Source organism: Dama dama, chromosome 11 (genome assembly GCF_033118175.1).
Source record: "Dama dama isolate Ldn47 chromosome 11, ASM3311817v1, whole genome shotgun sequence".
Classification (NCBI taxonomy): domain Eukaryota; kingdom Metazoa; phylum Chordata; class Mammalia; order Artiodactyla; family Cervidae; genus Dama; species Dama dama.
The window spans coordinates 8,872,518-8,887,898 of record NC_083691.1 but is presented as its reverse complement, the minus strand read 5'-3'; the positions used below and the strand labels follow the sequence as shown (position 1 = coordinate 8,887,898).

Here is a 15,381-nt window from a genome sequence, read left to right as displayed (position 1 = left end):
TCATTCATTCATCTACACCATGAAATTTTTTATAATTATAAATAACTAACAATGGTGCAGTGACTATTTCTTGTTTATATTTGCCAACTTGTAGGAGCACTGGTATAGAATAAATTTCTAGAAGTGGAATTACTATATCCTGCAAAATACGTATTTGAAATTTTTGGTAAATACTGCCAAAGTCTCCTCCCCAATGTTTATATCACTTTTGATTACAACCTTATTGAAGAGTGACTATTTCCATGCACTCTGGCCAGCATTAAGTATTACCAATCTTTTTGACCATCACCTGGATAAATGGAGGAAAAAAATTCTTATTTTAATGTATACTTCCTTGATCACTAATGAGGCCTGAGCATCTTTCACGTCTTTATTAACCATCTTCTGTAACATTGTTTGCCTTTGTTGTTTGCCTATATTTTGACTATTGACTGTCTTATAAATTGAAAATATTTTGCCTACTTTCAGCTTTGTGTATGATCTGATTTTTTGATCATCCCAAGTGTGTGTGTGTGTGTGTGTGTGTGTGTGTGTGTGTGTGTATTTAACGTAGTACAATGTGTCAGTCTTGTATGGTTTTTGGGTTGCATGTCACACTTAAGCCTTTGTATACCCCAAGATTATAAAAAAAATTCTCATGTTTTGTTTTAGCACTCTTCCTAACTATTTAGATTTCAATCCTAATTCATCTGGAATTTATTATATTTTAAGAAATAAAGTAGACATCCAGCTTTATATTTTCCTAAATGGATAATCAGTTGTCCCAGTACCATTTAGCAAAGGACCCATCCTTTCCCTGTTGACTTAAAATGTTTGTTGTTCAATCACTAAGTTGAGTCTGAGTCTTTGTGACCCCGTGGACTGCAATGCACCAGGCTTCCCTGTCCTTCACTATTTCCCGAATTTTGCTCAAACTCATGTCCACTGAGTCAGTGATGCCATCCAATCATCTCATTCTCTGTTGTCGCCTTGTCCTCTTGCCTTTTTTCCCACCATGAGGGTCTTTTCTAATGAGTCAGTTCTTTGCATCAGGTGGCCAAAGTATTGGAGATTCAACTTTAGCATCAGTCCATCCAATGGATATTCAGGGTTGATTTCCTGTAGAATTGACTGATTTGATCTCCTTGATGTCCAAGGGCCTCTTAAGAGTCTTCTCCATCACCACAGTTTGAAAGCATCCATTCTTCAGTGCTCAGCCTTCTTTATGGTCCAACTCTCACATGCATACATGGCTACTGGAAAAACCATAGCTTTGACTATATGAACCTTTGTTGGTGAAGTGATGTCTCTGCTTTTTAATTCATTGTCTAGGTTTGTCATAACTTTCCTTCCAAGGTGCAGCATCTTTTAATTTCATGACTGCAGTCACTGTCTGCAGTGATTTTGGAGCCCAAGAAAAGAAAATCTGTCACTGTTTCCTCTTTTTCTCCTCTATTTGCCACAAAGTGATGGGACCAAATGCCATGATCTTAGCTTTTTGAATGTTGAGTTTTAAGCCAGCTTTTTCACTCTCCCCTTTTACCTTCATCATGAGGCTCTTTAGTTCCCCTTCACTTTCTGCCTTTAGAGTGGTTTCATCTGCATACCTAAGGTTGTTGGTATTTCTCCCAACAATCTTGATTCCAGCTTGTGATTCATCCAGCCTGGCTTTTTGCATGATGTATGCTGCATATAAGTTAAATAAGCAGGGTGACAATATACAGCCTTGACATACTTCTCTCCCAATTTGGAACCAGTTTGTTTTTCCATGTCCAGCTCTAACTGTTGCTTCTTGACCTGCATAGAGGTTTCTCGGGAGGCAGGTAAGGTGGTCTGGTAATCCCATCTCTTGAAGAATTTTCCAGTTTGCTGTGAGCCACACAGTCAAAGTGTAGTGTAGTCAATGAAGCGGAACTAGATGTTTTTCTGTAATTCCCTTGCTTTTTCTGTGAATCAGTGTATGTTGGCGATTTCATCTCTGGTTCTTCTGCCTTTTCTAAACCCAGCTTATATGTCTGGAAGTTCTCGATTCATGTACTGCTGAAGCTTAGCTTGAAGGATTTTGAGCATTACTTTGCTAGCATGTGAAATAAGTGCAATGGTATGGTAATTTGAAAATTCTTTGACCTTGTTCTTCTTTGGAATTGGAATGAAAACTGACCTTTTCCAATCCTGTGATCACTGCTGAGTTTTCCAAATTTGCTGGCATATTGAGTGAAGCATTTTAACAGCATCATCTTTTAGAATTTGAAATAGCTCAGCTGGAATTCTGTCACCTCCACTAGTTTTGTTTGTAACAATGCTTCCTAAGGCTTGCTTGACTTCACACTCCAGGATGTCCAGTTCTAGGTGACTGACCACACCATTATGGTTATCTGAGTCATTAAGACCTTTTTCATACAGTTCTTCTGTGTATCCGTGCCATCTCTTCTTAATCTCTTCTGTGTCTATTAGGTCCTTACCATTTCTGTTCTTAAATCTTACATAGTTTTTCTACCAAATAAGTTTTATTCATATTGGTCTTACATATGTCTTTTTAAGTTTACTCTTAGGAGTTTTATAGTTTTGTTTTTACGCTTTATCACTTTTTTTTTTTTTTTTTTACCATTTTCTAGCTGATGATTGCTGATACAAGAATGTTAGTGATTTATGTATATCTACTTTGAACTTATCTGTTATTTAGTTGTAATAGTTTTTTAGTTAATTTTCCTGGATTACTTAATTACATAACTGATATGATGATTAATTATATAGCCTTTTCCCTCATATCTCGGTTGGTAAAGAACCTGCCTGCAATGCAGGAGACTTGGGTTCAATTCCTGCATCAGGAAGATCCCTGGAGAAGTAAATGGCAACCCACTCCAGTATTCTTACCTGGAGACTCCCATGGACAGAGGAGCCTGGTGGGCTACAGTCCATGGGGTCACAAGAGTCAGACATGACTGAGTGACTTTCACTACTAATGACAGTGTTTTGTGTGTCTTTAATATTTACACCACATTTCTTTGTCTTATCTCATTGATTTGTTCATCCAAAATAGTGTTAAATGATAGCAAGATGACAAGTATTCTTGTGTTAGTGTTTCTACCATGTATCTTTATCATATTAAGGAAGTCTGTTCCTAGCTCAGTGCTTTATCAGGAATAGATACTGAAATTATCAGCGACTTTTCAACATCTCTCAAGATTACTTGTTGAAATATCATTGCAATCCTGTAGTAAACCTATTTGCTTTAGTGTTCTTCAATATACTGCTAATTTGATTTGCTACTATTATTATTTAAAACACTGGTAAGTTGTACTTGCCAGCGTTTTATTTGGATCTTTATTAATGATATTGACCTCTTTTTTTATTCCATCTCTGCCAGGTTTTGGTATCATGGTTATACTCAAGCCATAAAAAGAACTGAAAATATTTCTGACTTTTCCTGTGCTCTGGAACAGTTTAAATAACATTCAGTTTTTCTTTCAAGGTTTAATGGATGGGTTCCATGAAACCATTTGGATGTTGTACTTTTTAATCATGGTCTCTTTCTTAATCTTGTCAATATTTTTCTCTTTGTTTGGTTAGTTGAGGGATTTTGCCTCTTCTTGAGGCAATTTTGGGGAAATAGATTTTCCTATTTTGCACACATTTCAACTACATGTTCAATTACATTGGCATGAAAATCACACATACTACTATTTTAACATCTTCTCCCTATTTGAAATCATATCCCTTCTCACATCCCTATCATTGCACATCTGTGTTTTTTTCCTCCATCATGCATACCAAATGATTATCTACTTTATTGACTTTTTCACAGAACCAACTTGCAGTTTTATTTATCACTCTACAGGACTTTTTTAAAAATTCATTATTTCTGATTTTACTTTCTTCTACTTTCTTTTGCTTTGCCTTGTTCTTCCTAGTTCTCTATAATGAATACTAAATTCATTTTTTTAATATATCTTCATTATTAATAGAAGCATTTGAGACTATGAATTTTTATCTGAGGTCATTTGACTGCATCCTGTCTGTAGACAGTTTGTGATTATAATTTTTTTTTTATGAATTATTTGAGTGTTTCTTTTCCTTTCCCAAATGGTTCACTTTTAAATTTTGTTTCTATCCCCAGGGCAGGGGGTAGAATGAAATTGCCCCAGACTTACCACATGAGTCACAAGTATGAGAGGCATGGTTTCTGCAAAGGAAAGGTGAAGGCTATTCCCCGAAGAACTGGGTATAGGTGTTAGGCAGACAGACGTGCCAGTTTCTTCTCTACTGCCAATAGAGTTTCTGGAGGACTAAATTAGATAGTACATGTAGTTTACTTAGCACTGTGTCTAGCACAAAACCAACTGAATAATAATCACCAGGATAATGCCCTCTGTCCTGCCCTTCTTTATTGCTGGTCAGAATCCCAGCACATGGCACGCAATCCCACAGCTCTCCAGGAGAACCTTTACAAACAGTAGGTCATCCCATTGTCCCTGTAGATCACCAGGTAATCAATCCCCAGGGCAGGGGGAACCTGTGGTTGTGCCCTCACTGGACCTCGAGCCACGGGTAATTCTGCGTGGGCTACAAGGCTGTGCTCACATGCCTTTGTGATTCACAAGCCCCAACACCAAGAAAAGCACACGAGGCCATGCACTCCTCTAAGAAACATGGTCTCTGACCACCTGACATGAACTGCCTGGCCCTACCCCCTTTCTGCAGACCCGGGAAACATTTGTCTTAATGTCAGCCAGCTTCCAACACCTTTCACTTGAGGAATACTCTTTCCATGAGGATTTGTTCTGAAGTCCATGTTTTGCAGGGTTGATACTAATTAGTGGGTCCTAATTAACACTCAGTCTTCATCAGACAGGGATCCTGAGCCGCCTGCTGAGATCTTCTGCAGTTGATGGCATCGCTTTGGGCTCTCTTTAAAAAAAAACAACCCAAAAACCCTAATGAAGTGCTGCTCTGTTATTTCATTTGAAATTTATCAGGACAGTTTATGTGATCAAACCACACAAGTATAATTCTGGGTGCCAGCACTTTTCATTTCTGAAGTCTGAAAGTGTGCTTTTCAAAGCAGAGCAGGAGAACATGGAAAAAAGCCTTTCATCTGAAACTTTGAAAGAGAGAGAGAGAGAAAATGGAAAGCATAAGATGGAAATGTGGCATATTTTTTTGCTGTGGAGGATTTTTTTTCCCCTCAACGCAGCAGAATTTTCCTCATTAAATAGATAGCTGTGTGAGAAAAACCAAAACCAGACTCGGGATGGAAGTGAGACGGGTGGCGATGGAAGGAACAAGAGAGCAGTGACTTTCTGGGCTGGTGGTGAAGCCCGGTGCCAGCCGTGGGCTTTGGTTCTGGGAGGCTGGGAGCGCCCAGCTCCGAGCAGGCTCCACACCACTGAGCCTGGTGTCCTTTAGCCTAAGAGAAGGGTCTGTTCAGGAGAGCACCTCCTTTATCAGCCTGACACCCCCACCTCAGGGCCTGGGCATCTTGTGGACACCCCCAGTGGGGGAGGCTGGATTCACCGTCAGGAAGAAGGTTTGGCCACACGCCCCTGGGGTTGGGACCAGTCCAGCTGGGGAGACGTCCACAGGAGAGCCAGCCGAGGGCTGTTCACCCCCAGCCCCCAGGGCCATCTGCCTCACCACGGCAGGCTGGTTGGCACCCCTGTTGCAGCCACTGCAGTGTCACCAGGCCCTGGGTGGGGCATGGCAGGAGGGAACAGAACATGCTCTGGGCAGCTGTGCATCTCCCAGGAGGTCGAGTCTGCAGACAGGCAAGCCACAGAGTGGATACTGGCTGCCAGCGGTGTCCTTGGGTGGGCGGCAGGCCACAGGAGGGGTCCTCACAGCGCCAGCTCCCACTCTGGGACCCTCGTCCCTCTGCCAGCCAATGCCTCCCAACTCCAAGCTTTCAGCATCGCTGTCTGTCCCAAAGCTTTATGGGGTCAGGCGGGCCTGAGTTCAGATCCCGATTCCCGCCACTTGTAAGCTGTGTGGTCTTGGACAAGTCACTTTTGCTCTCAAAGCTTCCGTTCCCTTATCTGTAAAATGAAGAAATGAGAACACCGATTGTGCCCTGCCGGTTGCTGTGAGATTGCAGTGGAACAAGCAAGGCCAGCCTTTCCTGTCGCAGATGGTGGCTGTTACCCTTGCGGTTGTTCCTTCAGCGCATCTGCACCTCCCAGTCTAGCCCCTGCCCCTGGCACCGTTCAGCCTCTAGGCCGCCAGGGCCAGTGGCTGATCCAGTAACTGTCCATCTTAACAAGGTCAACAACACGGTGTCCTCTGCTGCCGTAATGCTGCGTAAATAGGAAAGGAGCTGAGACAGCCCAGCTGTCCCAGTTGACACAACAGCTCCCAGAGCTGGCCGTCTGAGGTGGGTGGCCACACGCGGTCAGCATCTGGGCGCCATCCATGGTTTATGGCAAACCTGGCTGGGCGCATCTCACCCACTCCAAGTGGGGCCTTGCCGTGGAGACAGGCTCAGCTTCAAGGGCACTTCAGTGGTCCAACCCTGAGCTGAGAGGCTCTGACAGCCACTGTCATTGCCCCCGGTCACCGTCAGGGAGGTGGGAAGGCTTCCCTGAGGCCACCCAGCTGGTTGGTGGCAGGGCCAGGCTTCCCAGTGTCCTGGCTCCGAGCCCCACACTCTCCCACTTCCACCACAGCTGCATGTCACGTGGCAGAGCTGGCCGGGCCCCCGGGCCGTGGGCGGGGGGGGTGGCTGCCGGCGATGGGACCTGGGACAGACGTGCCACCACGGGAGGAGGTGGATGACACGGCCACGGTGTAGCGGTCAGTCCTCCTGAAGAATGTTGGCCCCAAGGGGGATACTAGGCAGGGAGTGCCATGGCCGGATTGCCTCTGGGTTCAGCTGTGCCCCATCCTGCCTCGCCTGCTGCTGGGCTCCAGAGGACCCTGGGCTGAGGTCAGAGAAGGACTGACAGTATGGCCACGTGCACCCACTGATGTGTGTTCGAATCCTGCCTCTGCCACTTCTCAGCTGCGTGGCCTCAGACAAGCGGTGCCAAGCTCTTAGCTCGTTTCTTCCTCTGTAGAAATAAAGTGAGTGAAGTGAAGTTGCTCAGTCGTGTCCGACTCTTTGCGACCTCATGGACTGTAGCCTACCAGCCTCCTCCGTTCATGGGATTTTCCAGGCAAGAGTACTGGAGTGGGTTGCCATTTCCTTCTCCAGGGGATCTTTCCAACCCAGGGATCGAACCCAGGTCTCCCACATTGCAGGCAGTTGCTTTACTGTCTAAGCCACCAGGGAAAGATGTAAATAAAGCCTCCTTGAAAACAGAGTGGTTATTACAAATCAACCAACAGGGCCAAGCTCTTAATTTAGGAGCTGGCACATAGTGAGCACTCAGACTCAGATTATAATCATCACTTGACTCCCAGTGTCTCTTTCTTCAGCTCCCAAATGAGGATAAGAATGTACTTCATAAGGTTATCTTGTGGACTGAAGTAGGCCTGCATTCATACCTTCCGTCTTTCAGCTGACGTTCACCAGGCAGCTCCTGTGCACTCTGTTCCAGCTGCTGGGACTTAAGCTCGCGGAGCAAGACATTTCCTCCTCGGAAAGGTTTACATAAAGTCTGAAGTGGGCATCAGACAGCAGATACATGAACAGTCCCAATAAGTATCTAATTGCGGTGAGCACTGGCCCAGTCCAAGTGGGAGTGGCTATTCTGATGATTTCATCACAGTTTAGTCTTTTAAATATTGCCAGTTATGGACTGATGACAATACTGAGAATTTTCCTGGACTTACGCAGTGTTAACTGTAGATTTCCTGCTTTGGGAGCAGTTTTTGTTGTGGGAGTGATGAGCAGTCTAGACGCAGGCTCTGTCAGGTGGTGCCGAGGATTGAGGTCTGGCCAGGGGGTCTCCTTTGGGAGGTCCTCTCCATCCTCACGTGTGGTGGCCTCAGCCTGGACTCTCAGGTTGGGGGAACGGATATGTTTCATGGAGTGGGGTGATGAACAACTCTACAGTGGGGTTTGCTCTCATGAAGTAATGAGCTCCCCGTGGCCCCAGGAGACAGGCAGGGGCTGGCGGGGAGATGGTGTTCGGCTTCTCCTGGCCTCTGTTTGCAGAGCCAGGACCTGAGAGGATGCAGAGAAGCCAGCCCTGGTCCTCACAGGGCGGCGGAGGGTGAGCCTTCCGTGTGAGGGTGTTATTCAAGAAAAGGTGACTAATTCCATGACCAGTGAGTGAGTTGGAACAGGCGCGGGAGCCAGATAGACCTGGGTTCGAATCCAACACACTCTGAGGCCTCAGGCCAGTTTCTTAATCCCCCTGAACTCTACTTTGCTCCCCAACCCTCCCCATGGGGTCGATGGGAGGATCACGGGAGATGAGGAGGTGCCCGTCTTGTAGCAGATTCCCAGGAAGCATCATTCCTCTCCGTCTCCCACACCCTGCTCCTAGGGGCCCCTGCTCCTGGGCCGAGGTTCACTCTGCTGCTGAGCCGGTGGGTTTGGTCTGCGCAGCGTGTCCCTTTTCCCCTCACCTCCTGCTCAGCGCTAGGGGACGCTTTCTGTTGTGGTTCAAGCCTTAATGGAATTTTCAGGATCGCCATTGCCGAATCCTCAGGGAGATGACCAAGTTAGATTTTCAAACGGGAAGAGGAAAAACACAATCAAGAGAAATCATGAACCTGTGGGGTTAAACCTTCCGAACTTGGAGCTTTGATACAAGGGAAATGATTTCTACTTTTTTAAAATTTTGGAAACATGGTGCCACTAGAAAGAAAGGAAGTGGAAACGACTCCTAGGAGAAGTACTAGCATATGTTTCTGTGATTTAACAGTTTCCCGTAAAAAACGTGTAGCTATTTTAAAAGCAGACGAGTGACTCATGATATCCAGCAGCAGCAGTCCACTGTGATGGCAGGAAGCACGTTCTCTGGGGAGCCAGGCTTGGGTTCAGTTCCCATCCCTATTGCTTACCAGCTGTGTGGCCTGCAGCAGGTTACACATGCTCTCTGCATTTCCTTTTCCTCCTCTGTGAAATGGGTTTTATAAAGACAAATGACATAGTGAATGTAAAAATCAGTGCAGTGCTGTCCAGCCATGCAGAAAACCCACAACTTGCCTATTAAGTACCTGGTTAGTTACATTTGTTGTCATTGTTAGTAGTTTAATAGGAAACTTCTAAGGCTATAAATTTTCCTCTGATTACCACTTTGGTCTGATCTCATAAATTTTGTTACATAGTGTTCTTATTGTTGTTGCATAGTCTTTGCATAGACTTCTTATTTTAGATTTCTCATTTTTTTCTGTGAGAGTTCCTTATGAGTGTGTGTTTAAAAAATGGTTAGAATTTTTTCTATATTTATTATTAAATCCTAGATGTAATGTAAGGTCAAAGAGAACAGATAATGTGGCATTTATTTTTTGGAATTTATTGAGCTTTTTTTTTTTTTTTAATAGACTAGCATATAATCAGTGTTTGTAAGCATTCCATGAGTATTTTAAAATAATTGTCTTTTTATTTATATAACACCAAGCTTTTAATTCTGTTACTTAGATACATTCATATAGAACACATACATATATATATCTACAGATACATGTATATGTACATATTTTTGTATGTACATACATATGTGTACACACACACACAAATTCTAGAAAAGACATACCAAAAGCCACCTCCATAGTTGTGGCTTTGTTGAATCCACTTTTGATTTTTGGCACTTTTTTGCTTTGTATATTTTGATGCAGTATTGCTTTGTGCATAGAAGATAGTAATCATTAGATCTTCTCAATCACCTATGCCTTTAATTAATATCAGCCGTTCCTCTTTGCCTCGTTCGATGTTTTCCGCCTTCAGTTCTGCTTTGCATCACTACTTGTGCACTTCACCAGTGTTATGGGTTTAGTGGCAGCACTCTGCAGGGGGGCTGCTGGAAGGCCATGCCACCCGTTGTGCATGTACACCTCGAGATTCTGAAGTGTGGGCCTCAGCAAGCCAGTCAGCTGGACCACGCTGCACAGCCAGTCCTCTTCCCCATCTCTGGCCAGTCAGCTTGTCCCGAATTCCCCTTGGGGTGATGCCATGAGGCCGTGCTGAGGCTCCCTACTGGCCTATCACAGCAATGTTTTTACATCACACGTTATTTTCTTATTAAGCCCCCTCAGCAGGAGAATTCTCTGTCTAGCCTTACTTCTTTGTACCAAGGACTGTTGCTTTTTTGATTTCTTCTTTTGTTCCTTTATTTATGATTTGGTGTGTGTGTGTGTGTACATGTAAGGACAGATAGATAAACAAATAGACAAACAGTTAAGTGGATAAATGAAAACCTGAATTCAAACAGTGTTCTCCTGGGTATGACAGCTTAGACCTATTAAACTGCAGTGGTTGGTAAAACACAAGTATTCATTCATCTCTTTCATGTCCTGTTATTTTCCAGTGGGTTACAGGGAATAACCCTTGTTGCTGGAAGAGTGTAGGAACTCAAAATGCTAAAATCTTGCCAGCATTCATTTTGGTTGTTGCTCAGATGTTTGATTTACAGTTGAGCAGTTTATGTGGACAGTTAGTAGTCGGGACTGGAATTGAAGTCCAAATTATATTGCAGTTTTCCATAAGTCACTGTGTGCCTTCTAGCAGAGAAGTTCTGTTTTCTGCCATTCTGATTAATGAACACCTTCCATCATTAAATATCTTCTTTGATTTTAGGCATCTATCTTCTGGATTTAATCTACATTGATTCTGCGTATCCTGCCTCAGGCAGCATCATGGAAAACGAACAAAGATCCAATCAGATGAACAATATTCTCCGAATAATTGCTGACTTACAAGTTTCCTGCAGCTACGGTTAGTCCCCCTGGTTGTTGGGGTTGTGAAATCTTTTGGGTGCAGCACTTTATCAGTGAGAAAGTTCTAGAGACCAGGTAGTCCCTGCCCAAGGCTCTTCATTTTGATATCCTGAGCATCAAATGCCTGCTGGATCCATTGCAAGCATGATTGATCTTCAAAGACTTCAGACTAGATGTTACCATCCCTGTATCACAGATGGGGAAACCGAGGCTGAACAAAGTGTGGTCACCTGTCTAAGGTCACACATCTAGTCAGTGGCAGAGACAGGTCTTTCATCCATGAAGAGCTCTGTGGGCGGCTCCTGGGTGGCTCTGCTCCAAGCAGATTCTGGGATTCGGGCTCCTCAGTCATGTGGTTCCACTGTGTCCCACGGCCCCGAGTCCTCAACTGAAGTCTGCATCCAGCTAGCAGATGCAGAAGAGAGAATCATATAAGAATGGGACTTCTGGGCCAGACTTGGACATGGTGCTCATTGCTTCTGTCCAGTGAAGCTAGGAATGCAATGTAGCTGTGGGCCTAGAGGGAAAAGACCATTGACTTGGTCAACAGCTAGCCAGGCTCTGCCACACATGACCGGATCCAAAGGGTGACCCTGATGATGTGCACCTGAGATGGATGGAGGAGATGTTGTTGGAGACGCTGATGGGCCAGCCACGTGGACCCTGGGGGATGGGCTCAGCCGGGAGCCAGGTACCTGGGTCCTCCAGGAATGGGCCTGAGTGACCAGGGCGCCACGTGGCAGAAGTCACAGGGACGAGGGGAAGGGTGGTACAGTGCGGTAATGTGTCTCCGTGGGGCAGAGCTTCACGGGAGGGGGAGAGTAGAAGTCAGGAAGCAGCAAAGTGGGTGGAGAAGAGACCAACCCTACCTCCAGCACACGGGGTGGGAGAAGCCAGCTGCCTCCACGTGGGAAGGCCACTGCGGGGGGCGGGGCACAAAACCCAAAGGTCCGCTCAGGAGTACCCCCTCAACAAACATTGCGGGATGGAGAAGGAGGAGGCCCCCACTTGTAGACCAGCTCTCCTTCTGTGCAGAGAGCAGGGAGAGGCTTAAATTCCCAGGGCTCTTTCCACTTCCTGGAGCCTCAGCATTGGTCCTGCTGGCCAGCAGAGTAATTACAGACTCGGCTTCAGGGTCAGACAGATGCGGCTTCATGTCTCAGCCCTGCCTCTTGAAAAGTCTGTCTTCTCTGAGGTTTTCTCATCAGTGACAACAGGGAGGTGTGCGTGCAGGGCCCTTGCCCCAGCCTTTCACCAGAGCTCAGGAAACGCTCACTCTTACTGCTGTTCTGTGTACCTCTATCTTCCCCCTCATCAGCGTTGTGAAGCAGGTATGCCTATCCCCATTTCAGAGAGCAGAACGCTGAGGCCCTAGAAAACCGAATGACCCCTGAGAATCTCACGGTTACTGGGCAGAGCCATCAGGGGCTCATCTTGGCACCCGGATGCACCCCCAACCCCCACCCCACCCCAGGAAAGCAGCGGCCCTTCCCCACCCTCTTTTCTGCTCCTCTGCAAGGCCTCCTCCACTGTCTCCACCTCCCTCCTCAACCAGTTCTGTCCCAGCCGGTGGGGAATGGCAGAGAGGGGATCAGGGAGAGTGTGGGGACCCCTCAGAAAGAGTGCAGTGACCATGATGGTCTGAGGAGAGCACTTGACATCAGTCAGCCCGGGACAGAGAGACAGCGCAGTGTGGCCGAGGCCACAGGTGACTCGGGTCAAAACTTCTCAGTGGAGTGACCTTGCAAGTTACTGTGGCTTCCTCCTCTGCACATCCTATTCCTGGAAATGAGGCAGGTGCAAAGGTTGAGGCCAGATGGCTTCTAGAAATCACCCAGTGCAGAGCCTGGCACAGAATAGGTGCTCAAGCGTCTCGGCCCCTCCCTATCTTCTCAGGACGCAGCAGCCAGGCTCTCAGGCTGCGCCCAGGTCTGGGTTTGGGTTGTTCACCAGGCTGGACAGGATCCATTCATTCTTGTCACATGGAGGGGATGGGGTAGGTGAGGGAGACTGGTCCAATTATTCCAGTGGAAACCTGTTTGAGGGCACACACCTGGCTCTGGTCTGTTCTGGAGGCCATCTTTCCCCACCCACACGCCCTGCCAAGACCCATCTTTGCCCAGCCAAGGAACTCTGGTGACCTCAGGGTGTGGGGTCTGTGGCCCAGCCATCTGGGGGGGCATGCCTTGAGGGTCCACTCTGTGCCCAGTGCCCAGCACAGGCCTGGCCCAAGGGATCATCAGCAACTGTTGAAAGACTGCCTATATGTTTCAGTCCTGTCTCGTGTGGGGCCCAGAGACGGGGAGAGACTGAAGCCTCTGGGTCTTGTTCTCCTCCTGCAGACCACCTCACCACCCTGCCTCATGTGCAGAAGTACCTGAAGTCCGTGCGCTACATCGAAGAGCTCCAGAAGTTTGTGGAGGACGACAACTACAAGTGAGTGCCCACCCCGCCCCCGGCCACCTGTGCGGCAGCACCCGTGCCCCCACCCCAGCACGTGTGTGTTCAGTGACCTCAGACCCCACAGAGCCCAGAGCGCGGCTGCTGAGCCTCTCCTCCCACCCCAGCCCGCCCCCCACAGGCCCCCCCTGGACCAAGGACGGTGTTCCATCAGCTTCTCAGCGTGGCTTTTTCCAGTGGGGAGGGTAAAATTGGGGCTCCACAGCTCCAGGTTCTCATGACGGACTCCCCACTCAGAGCGCTGAGTGGAAGGGCAGCTATCTAAAGTCATCGCTGGGCTGCCAGAGTTCTCAAAAGCCTGTTCATGGACAAGGCAGCTCCCTGGGGCCCCCACTTGCTGCTGGACTCTCGCCACCTGGCGCTGGTGGATGCTCCATCTCCATTCCATGCAGCCCATATGAATATACCCAGTTCCCGTGAAGACCCTGGTGGGCCCTCTGGCCTCGTCTCCCACTCACCTGCTCTGGCTTTCAGTTCTCTCTTCATCTGTGGCAGCTGGGAATTTATCCAGCATTTCTATGTAATTAGAGGGAGAAGGAGGACTTTTCATGTTGAGTCTGTCCACCATATTTTTTTTTTCCTGCTGAATTGTTACTGGAGTATAGTACCTTTACATGTCCCCCACATCAACTGGACATCTTGGCTCATTTTGAGCTTGAGGTCAACTCAGAACCTCAGGGCTTTTCACATGGCCTATTATCAAGGCTAGTCTTGAATGTCATGTAATTGATCAATTTCCCCCTCTAAACACCAGCTTTTCATGTGTTCTTTTAAATCTTGTCTTATTGGTTGCTGCCAGTAAAGCGTGCATAATCTCTTTGAATCCTGCTCTCCAAAGTATTTTTTAAGCTCTTCCAGTTTTACGTTTAAAAATGTGGTCAGCTTGATGATTTGCTCTTCATCTAAGTTGTTGGAAACTGTGGCCACTAGGGACACCTTCAGGTTACCCGTTTTCATTCACCAAGACCTTGGGAATGGCTGTTGAAGTAATACCATCCTTACCAGCTCTGTGGCAGTGGATTTCAGCCCTGACCGTGGGCCAGAGACACTTAGGAAGCCTTCTAGCCACCCAGATGTCTGGGATGGGACCTGGAAATCTGTATTTGTTTCCAAAGCTCCCAACATGGTCCTCCTAATGGTTGGCTGTCTTTAGATATATAGAGGTGATACCTTTAGTTGTTATTGTACAATATTTTGTTAAAATAGAATGTAATACATTTTTATCTGTTACATAATCATAACAGCAATAGATCAGGGCCAGAGATGACCATTCAAATTGTGTTTGCCACAAATTGCTCATTGTTACTTACAAAGCATTTGCTGTTCCTGAAAAGAGTATCCTGGAGTGGGAAATTATTCCTAGTTAGCTTCTGGGATAATATTTTCCATTCATGTGCCAATAATTTTATTAAAAAGACAGTAGTTTTTCATTAACACTAATATACTTTAAGGAGAAAAATGGTTCATAAATACTTCTGACCATGAGCTAATCCTTGGACAAGCTGCAAATTGTGAGTAATTACGCCTTCCATTCTGAAGGACAATGAACACCCCTAGCACTTAATGCCTGGATTTCACAAAGGCCTTTTGTTGTGGTCCAAGTGGGCACACCCAGGGAGGAAGGCTGTGTTCTTGTCCAGGGCCCAGACCACTGAGGGGGTCCCTTCCTAGGAAGGCCCTGGATCTGAGTGACAAAGGATGCCCAGGGCTTGTGACTCTGCTGGAGGAACCCACACTCCATGGCCCAGTGCACACCCAGAGACTTGATCCCCACCTCTGAGGATGCAGGCTTCCTCTTACTTTGAAGACATTGTGCCAAGGAGCCCAACCAGTGTTTTGTTTTCCTCAGTCTTTCATCTATTTTGCTTTATTTAAGAAAAATTACCCAAATTCCTGCCACTTAAAAAGCATGACTGTTGGCATTAAATGAGCATTATTCTGGACCTTCTTCTGTGTATAGAAAGTACATATATACACATGGAGAAGGATGGATAGACAGATGGATGGATGCAAGAATAGAATTTATTGAAATTGGATTATACTGCACTTGCTATTTTTTAATTAAAACAACTTCAATTTTACTTTAACCAGAAAAAGGAACTGAAATAAAACATAAGGAAT

The 15,381-nt window shown here is 46.2% G+C and overlaps 1 protein-coding gene across 15 annotated transcripts in view; it reads left to right on the top strand.

Moving 5' to 3' along the window:
- RALGPS1 (Ral GEF with PH domain and SH3 binding motif 1) overlaps positions 1–15,381 on the top strand; it is a 297,855-nt gene that overhangs the window by 233,305 nt on the left and 49,169 nt on the right. For all 15 annotated transcript variants that reach the window (XM_061154630.1, XM_061154620.1, XM_061154631.1 and 12 more), the window contains 2 exons: positions 10,661–10,798; positions 13,143–13,236. In XM_061154630.1, the coding sequence (XP_061010613.1) occupies positions 10,661–10,798; positions 13,143–13,236 (232 nt within the window). The remainder of the gene's footprint in view (positions 1–10,660; positions 10,799–13,142; positions 13,237–15,381) is intronic.